The sequence below is a fragment of the Miscanthus floridulus genome, chromosome 13 (assembly GCF_019320115.1).
Source record: "Miscanthus floridulus cultivar M001 chromosome 13, ASM1932011v1, whole genome shotgun sequence".
Lineage (NCBI taxonomy): Eukaryota > Viridiplantae > Streptophyta > Magnoliopsida > Poales > Poaceae > Miscanthus > Miscanthus floridulus.
In genome coordinates, this window is record NC_089592.1 from 33,353,934 (window position 1) to 33,362,981 (window position 9,048).

At 45.1% G+C, this 9,048-nt stretch overlaps 1 protein-coding gene across 1 annotated transcript; it reads left to right on the top strand.

The window, feature by feature from the left end:
• Positions 1-1,319: 1,319 nt before the first annotated feature.
• LOC136498847 (WUSCHEL-related homeobox 10-like) lies at positions 1,320-2,773 on the top strand. The gene is made up of 3 exons (XM_066494562.1): positions 1,320-2,030; positions 2,198-2,400; positions 2,511-2,773. Exons 1-3 carry the CDS (start codon positions 1,445-1,447, stop codon positions 2,526-2,528), a joined length of 807 nt encoding a protein of 268 aa, XP_066350659.1. The 5' UTR covers positions 1,320-1,444; the 3' UTR covers positions 2,529-2,773.
• Positions 2,774-9,048: the final 6,275 nt, after the last annotated feature.

A 9,048-nucleotide genomic window follows, 5' to 3' on the forward strand; every position in this document is an offset into this window, starting at 1 on the left:
TATATACTAGAATCGGCGTCTGTATCATTGCACCAGGCAAAGACATGATGTGTGATTATAACCCGTATGAGGATGGGTTGTAGGTCCGATTGAAATACAAATTAGGAGAGATGTGAGAGCACTTTAAGGAGTAAAAAGCACAAAGAAAAAATAACTTTGCTCTTTAACAATAGGTTTATATTATATAGCAAATATGTCTGTATGTTGTAACATGAGGAAAAAAAACTATCAAATATTCATGCTAAACTAGAATGGGAATGTTACATGTCTATTTATGTTTTACACTTACTATTAAATTTTGAAACTATAATTTATTTTATGATGATCATGACATCCAAATATAAGTTAATGTTGGCAATATCCTATGAAGCCCGTATGGAATTAAAAAGCAGATGCAAAGCATACAAATATTAACTCGTAAATACATCATAACTTTAACTTACATACCATGTGTTATTACAGTTATAAAAATCGAGTTTCGTGACTTCCTTTGAGTACCGATAAAAAATCCATAGTTCTAGAATCAGATTAAAGTCGACAAGAAGTGAGCTGCCGAAATGCTAAGTACTAGTCTATCTGTTGATGATCATGCATGGCGGGAGACCTCCTCGCTTCATTTTCAATAAGGTGGCTTTTATCAGGGACTGCAGTGGTACACATATGTATGGCTTAGAGACATACTAGCTCCCTCCATTCCAAATAGTAAGTCATTTTGACTTTTTTTAGATATGTAGCAATTTCTATTACAAATAAACATCCTTTTTGCAAGGCAAGTTACTGCATATATTAACTGAATTGGTTGGTGAAGATGAGCTCTATAATTTAAGGGCTTTTTTTTGACACGCCTCCACCTCCGGCTCTAGCAACAACTTCTACACATAAGCCGTACTAAACATTTTAGGATAAGAAACTGTTTTATGGTAAATAGTAAAGGAGCCGGAGCCGTTTTAGGGTCTAGAGCAGAGGCTGCAATTTGCAGCTCCTCCTCAACCGCTCTAGCTCCTCCTAACGAGCACTTGAGGTTGAGGCGTGCCAAACAACCTCTAAAATTATGCAAGTTCAAACAAACTAGCGGCACCCAAAATGTACTAACCACCCCTCCACAGAACATGACAATATAAAAGCATAATCACTGCCTGCGCTGTTTGCTTGCTAAATGATCCGATTATCATAATAGCTAGCAAACGAATGACAAGAACTCTCTCTCTCTCTCTCTCTCTCCTCTCTCTCTCTCTCCCGGCACACACGGAGCCCTATAAGTAGGGAGAGACCCCTCTCAATTATGCCTCCACTCCATTAGATTTGCCCTGTGTCGGTCTTCTCTCTTGGCTTCTCTTCTATTCGTGCGTCCCTTTCCACAACACTGTCTCATCCTAGCTCGCTAGCTTTGACCGTTTCCAGGCTACAGCTACCCTGTTCCTCTCCGATCTCCAAGACCCCCACCATGGACTCCCACCTCGGCCAAGCACAAGCCCACCACCGCGGCGGCGAGGGCGAGCCAACGACGGCGAGGTCGCGGTGGGCGCCCAAGCCGGAGCAGATCCTGATCCTGGAGTCCATCTTCAACAGCGGCATGGTGAACCCGGCCAAAGACGAGACGGCGCGCATCCGCCGCCTCCTGGAGCGCTTCGGCGCCGTCCGCGACGCCAACGTCTTCTACTGGTTCCAGAACCGCCGCTCCCGGTCCCGCCGCCGCGCCCGCCAGCTCCAGCAGGTCTGCGGCGCCGGCGCGGCCCCGCAGCACCCAACTGCCGCCGCAGCCGTCGACGGCAACCTCCACGGCCAAAACGACAGCGTTTCTCTCTTCGCCTTGCACGGGCAAGGCCAGGCACGCACCGCCGGCATGCCCGCGGTTGCGCCGATGCCGCCTGCGGTCGCGTCGTCGCCCCACTTGTTTAGCGACGACATCGATGGCGGGGACGACCTCTTCGCCATCTCACGGCAAATGGGGCTCATGTGGCGCGGCGGCGACCAGCACCGTTGCGGCTACACGGCTAACGACGCCTCCCAGCTGAGCTACCAACCGACTGGTCAGTGTTCTTATTAATAGTGTTGTGCATTGCTGCCATTGCATGTGGAATCTCATAGATATATATTGCATTATACATATACTCTTACTCGTATAGAGTAATTGATGATAATCTGTAGGCTGATCTGTGATTATGGGGTTAATGACTGGATGAACATTTATATGCAGGGACGACGACGGCGGCGGCGGCGTCTATCCAGGTGTTCATCAACGGTGTGGTGTACGAGGTGCCAGGCGGTGGCGCATTGTTGGACTTGGCTGGCACGTTTGGGCATGACGCGATGCTGGTCCACTCCTCCGGCGAGATCCTACCGGTGAACGAGAACGGCATCCTCATGAAGAGCTTGCAGATGGGGGAATGCTACTACCTGGTAGGTGAACCAGCAGTCCAGTAGATGCATGAGTTGTATTATATGCTGTCAGTTGTTATGACATTAGTTACAACGTTATCTAACTAAAATCTGTTTTCTGCTTTTCCCAGGTTTCGAGATCAACTTAATCATCAGCTAGCCTGGTGTGTATTATGATTCAAGTTATGTGCTAGGAAGCACGAACACTTGATGAGTAGATTGTTAAGTCCAGATCTTATGTCAGTGTGTGTACTACTGTGTTGCCCCGATCATCTCTCTCTCTCTCTCTCTCTCTCCCCACATCGATGTATATTATTATCTGAATGCATCGTCCCCTTGAGAGTTTCCTTTTCAGTGTTCTTGCGATTTTTGCTTGTAGCTGATGAATGGGTAATCAAAAAGACATTATATTCCTCATACATTATTCCATCATGCTTGTGCTGTATACTCAGATTTTCTAGGCATGTACTTTATATGCCAGTGACACTCTGAAGTGTATGTATCTCTCAACTCTCATGTAGGCAACTGTGAGTTAATATCATTCCTATTGCCATTACAAAAGTATAATTAGCATTTTTGGCATTAACATAAATTTACGACTAGTAATTATTGTACTCCTTCTGTCTAAAAGATTTCAATTTTTTTATAAAAAACTTAGACAGATGATCTTTATGGAGAAGAAAAACTTGGACGCCTCTTGTGTTAATTAAGTCGTCGCATTAGTTGTCCTTTTTATACCCACTTCATTTGCTTACGACAGTCCTAACCGAGAAACTATAAGGTACTTTGTATACTTGTCAGTCATGTAGACACTATACATAAAAATCATATTCCTATCGGCTGGTTTCATGAAAATATTTTTTTATCCAATCTTGTGTCTTTTCTCTCCTATTATCTATCTATCACATCTCTTTATATCTTGGTTCCACTGTAAATATGATTTCTTATCTAAGGTCCTCTTCGGCAGGGTTTTGGCTTCTCTAAAAATGGTGAAGCCAGTAAAGGCACATTTTCTGGCTTCACCTTTTAGGCTAAAACGGTTTGGGTTTCATCACTTTGCAAGGTTTTAGCTTTAGAGGCTGTTTTGCTTGTGACTGTTTCGCAGACCTTCCCTAAGAAGCCACAGGTGGAGCCCCTCTAGAAGTCATAATAAAGAGGGCCTAAGAAACCATTTTCTCATGTCTCTTCATTAATTATATAGTGCTACCACTACTGGATTCAGGTTCTTTGCCGAGTGCCTGAGGCACTTGGCAAAGGTCAAATTGCACTCGGCAAAGCCTTTGCCGAGTGCGGCACTCGGCAAAGAACACACGACAAAAATTTGATCGGCAAAGCCCTCTTTGCCGAGTGTCTTTTATCGGGCACTCGGCAAAGGTTTTGCCGAGTGCCCCGGGGACACTCGGCAAAGAAAAGCGACCGTCACGGTGCCGGTCCCGTTGACAGTCACTTTGTCGAGTGCCAACCCTGCAGGCACTCGGCAAAGATTTTTTTAATTTTTTTTAAAAAATTTCTTTGTCGAGTGCCAATCCGTGAGGCACTCAGCAAAGATTTTTTATTTTTTTTAAAAAATTTCTTTGCCGAGTGCCAACCCGTGAGGCACTCGGCAAAGAGCTTTTATTTTTTTTGAAAAAATTCTTTGCCGAGTGCCAACCCGCCAGGCACTCGGCAAATATTTTTTATTTTTTTAAAAAAATTCTTTGCCGAGTGCCAACCCGGAAGGCACTCGGCAAAGAGCTTTAATTTTTTTTTGAAAAATTTCTTTGCCGAGTGCCAACCATACAGGCGCTCGGCAAAGTGTTTTTATTTTTTTTTTAAAAAAAAATTCTTTGCCGAGTGCCAGCCATCGGGCACTCGGCAAACGTTTTTCATTTTTTTTTAAATTTCTTTGCCGAGTGTCAACCCGGAAGGCACTCGGCAAAGATTTTTTATTTTTTTTAAAAAAAATTCTTTGCCGAGTACCCTATGGATGGCACTCGGCAAAGTTTTGATTTTTTTAAAAAAAAATTCTTTGTCGAGTGCCCTATGGCCGACACTCGGCAAAGTTTAATTTTTTTTTAATTTCTTTGCCGAGTGTTATGGTCACAGCACTCGGCAAAGCTGGAAAATCTGTTTTTTGGTCGCCCATTTTTCTAGCTTTGCCGAGTGTTGTGACCATTGCACTCGGCAAAGGGGTCCTTTGCCGAGTGCAACACTCGGCAAAGTGACCCAAAACGGCAAAATTTTTTTCTGCATTCCATTATGACAAATACATTCATACAAACATATATCACATATATATCTCATCCATCACATATATATCTCATCCATCACATATATATCGCATCCATCCACACATCCATCCGCCCATATCACATCCATCACAATATATAATAATAAGTGCTCAAGTCCATCCAAATAAGTCCACAAGTCCATCAAAGTCCACAAGTGCATCACAAGTATATCACAAGTCCATCACCAAGTAAACAACAAATGTAAAAAATACAACATGCACTCATCTCGGCCACTGTGACTATGGTGAAGGCCTAGATGTATCATTTGGAGGTGCATGAGGTGGATTATTCGAACCACCATCAGATGGAGACTGCACAAAGGAGAAAAGATTGCATGTGAGACAAGATTATTTTGATAGCTAATCTAGGACGATAGATGCCATACAAGCAAAGCACAAGTGAAAGTAAAAAACTTTGATACTCACAGGAGTAGCTGCAGCTGCAGGACGCGGAGGCGGAGGTGGAACCAACAGCCCAGGTGGCAGAGACAAGCCCATACGTTGCCCAAGCCCTTGTAGGAAATCCGTAATGTCCATCAGCCTCTGCGCCTAGGCCTGCCGCTCAGCCCGCTCGGCCTCTAGCTAGGCCCCCAGCTCCTGACGTTCCTTCATTTCTTGTTCTAGCCGGGCCTGCAATATTTCACTCCAATGTTTCAGTAATGCAAAGCTAATTAAGGTGTGTAAAGATTAATGTATGACGAGTAAAATAGGAATAACCTCGAGTGCATCGACCCGGTGCTGTGCAGCGGTCGGCCATGTGCGAATGGTCGGGCTCTCGCTCGTGCTCCGTGCTCGGATCTGGGAGAGAGAGGGAGTAGAGGCCGTGTTGATGACGCCGTCACCAAGCCAGAACGCCCCATGCTTCTTGCCTTGCCCCGCCCTCATGATGGCCTCTCCATCGAAGTCCTGGGTGCTCGGATCATGGTCTGACCCATGGAGCCACCTCACCACCTCAGTGTACTCACTGATGCGGGAGTGGACGCTTGGGTTCGTGTATGCCTCGGACGGGTCCTCCAGGTTGAAGGAGACGTCGGACGTCGCCTTGCCCTTGTGGGCCATACACCATGCCTGGAAGTCCGAGCAAGCCTAGCCACTATGTGACGCCGACTACGAGAAAGACAGCACGATGATTAGAAATCAGGCAGAACTGAGCATGACAATAGATAAATCAATTCACGTACCCATGCTTGTTTGTATCCGGCGAGGTTGCGGCTGCCTTGATGGTGTGCTGGACCTTGCATCAGCAAACAACGGTCCCGGGCATCCCTGTGCATCTTGAGGTACTCCTCCGTGAACCACCTCTCCACCATCATCGCCCAGCACTCGGGATACGCTTGGCACCACCAGGGAATCATCTATACGTCATCAAGTATTGGACATATAAGAAGATCAAATTAAACCAACTTAATCTCAAAACGAATCAATATTGATGTTCTTCATTTACCTCAAGGTACAGCTCCTAGGTTAGCTGCATCTCTCTTGCGTCTTTCTTGGTTTTCCTCTCTCCAAGCTTCGACCCATAGTAGGTTACGATGGCCTGGAAGCGCACCTCGTGATGCATGTCGGTGACGAGTTTTTTACAGGCTTTGGTAGTCGCCTGCTCCGCCCTGACCTCAAATCCCTCCTCGCATCTGTAATAAGTCTGCATACAAAAGAGATGTATCCATTCATTATTTCAAGAAAAGCCCAATGAATGCGGCGTATTGAGCAATGTTGTGCGAGGGAGACTTACCCAAAACTCTGCCTTCACCTGCGCCGCCTTGTTGGTGTACTCCGCATCGGAGGCGACGACGTAGTGGTCAAACGAGTAGGCCGGCTCTGTCTTCGATGCGTACGTGACAATGCTGGGGAAGTGTTGCCTGCACAGAAGACCCAGGATGCCGTTGACTAGCCGTGCGCTACCACCTGACACAACCACCCAGTTCCTGCACAAGTGATTAAGAAAAATTATTAGTTTTTTTCATCATATCATATGAAGTAGTGGTGATAACATATACAGTTACTTACTTTTGTCCTTCGGGGCGAATCACTGGGCGTTGGTGAGGAAGCAGAACCTATGGGAGGCTCGCGGGACCTCGCAAGTAGACACTCAAAGAGGAGTTCGAGGAAGCAGAACCCGTGCCTGCCGCCTCCCCCCCTCCTCCTCCTCCTCCTCCTCCGTCTGTTGAACTAGCTCCTCGTCTGACTCATCCACGGGCGCCACCTCCTCCTGCGGCTGGCGGTCCTCCTCACGTGGCATGGGAGGAGACGGCCCCCTCCTACGGCTAGTGGTCCTCCTCCTCCTGTTTGATCCCTCTGCCGCCCCCTCCGCCCCCTCCTACGGCCGGCGTGGTCTTTGGTAAATCGAGTTCACAGACCTATGACGGTCGCCCGCCATCTTTGTTCAATCACCTGCAATAAAAAAGAAAAACAAGACGTAATTAGAAATAGGTGCAAAAATGAACAAAACATAATTACAAAAAACATAGTAATACATGTATTAGAAATATATGCAAAAATGAACAAAACATAATTACAAAAAACATAGTATTACATGTATTAGAAATAATCTTCATGATTGAAATTAGCTGGATCATAGGTCTCGTCATCACTATCAAAATTGTCCAACTCATCAACACTATCCGAAGGAGGAATGTTGTCTTCATTGTCATTGCCCAAATGTAATCACTCAAGCATTTGTATATCCTTCAGATTTCGCACCTCGTCTCCAGCGTCCTCGTCATCATCCCTTTCATTGTCTACTTCCATTCCTATCTCTTCGGTTAAGTCTATGTCAAACCTCCCTTGTAGCCCCTCTTCTTAATAGAAATCTCCATCATATGTGTTTGGGTTGAAGTTGTAATCTTCATCGTTTAGGACAGGTAGTTTACTGTATAGCGATACCTTGTGCACAATAGACCAACCCTTAAGATGCTCAGCGTCTTTGCACGCGTATGACGTATAATAAACCTGGACGGCCTGTTGAGCCACAATGTAGACATCTTTTCCTAGATAGACAAAATCCTATCAAATCTCGACTAGCCCAAGCTTAGGGGTCCGTCTCGTTACACCAGGATGAAACTAGTGGCATTTGAATATGACAGGAGTAAGAGGTTTGGAACCATAAAATGATAGTTCATAGATTTCTTCAATTCTTCCATAATAGCCGAGTCCATCAGTGCCGGGCGTAACAACTCTGTTGTTTGTGGTTTGTCGATTGGGCCGATTCTGCTCATAGCTTGCTGTGTGAAAACGATATCCATTCACATCATAACCAGTAAATGACTTGACCCTAACGGCATAGCCGTTTGCAACCTGTCTCAACTCATCACTTATAGACGCATCAGTTTGGGCTTTTTGTTTGAACCAACAAATGAAATCAGGGCTCCCTAGTCCCGCACCCCGTGAAAGAAGGGTATCATTTTCTTGCGGGGTAGGTTGCCTTGATCCATGCTAGGATTGACAAAGAAATTCCCTATACCAACGAGAAACAAGGGGGTTGGACGACGAAACAAGGACATACGATGAAATGAAACAAGTTCGTTCAGAACTTACCAAATGAACGGTTGCACCTCGACAAGGTTGGTCAACACATATAGCATGATATTGCGCCACTCTTCATTTTTCAATTGCTTAGTGGTCGATGCACTTGCATTTCTGAGTTGCCCTTGGAAAAGGCTGAGGTTCGATTCATTTTCGCCAGCATTGTAACGACGGGGTGGATTATGAATGTTAGAAAGTTTCTCAGTGTAGTATTTCTCTGTGAAGTTCGACACCTCCTCTAGAATGTATGCCTCTGCAATGGAAGCCTCAATTCTGGCTTTATTTCTATATTTTTTGCGAAGAGTCTTCAGACATCTCTCGATTGGATAGCACCAACGGTTCTGCACGGGCCCCCCATCCGTGCCTCATATGGGAGGTGCACAATCAAATGCTGCATCGACAAGAAGCAAGCGGGTGGAAAGATCTTCTCCAACTTATAGAGCAACACGGGTGCCGCTTTTTCCAAGTCATCAATGACGGTCCAAGAGAGCTCCTTTGTAACAACCCAAAAATCCACACACTAAAAATACCAACCACAAATTTTTTTTTTCTTAGAACACCCATGTGATGATGAGTGTCATGTATAGAAAACCCAACCTAAGAGATGCATTAGGTCTAACCCCAACCCAAGTTAACACATAAGCATGGCATGTCATTAGTTAATTGTGTTTATTTAAATTCTAACAAATAAAGTATTGCATGCTTTGTTAATTCAAAATGTGATTTGGATTTCCATTTGAGTTATGATATGCTTAACAACTCCAATGAATTTGGTGCACCCATTTTGAATTCAAAATACCCAAACCAAATTTGAATTCAAATCAAGGAAGAAGAAAAAGAAAACAGAAAAAGGAAATGAGGAAGAAGGCCTCGCAGCA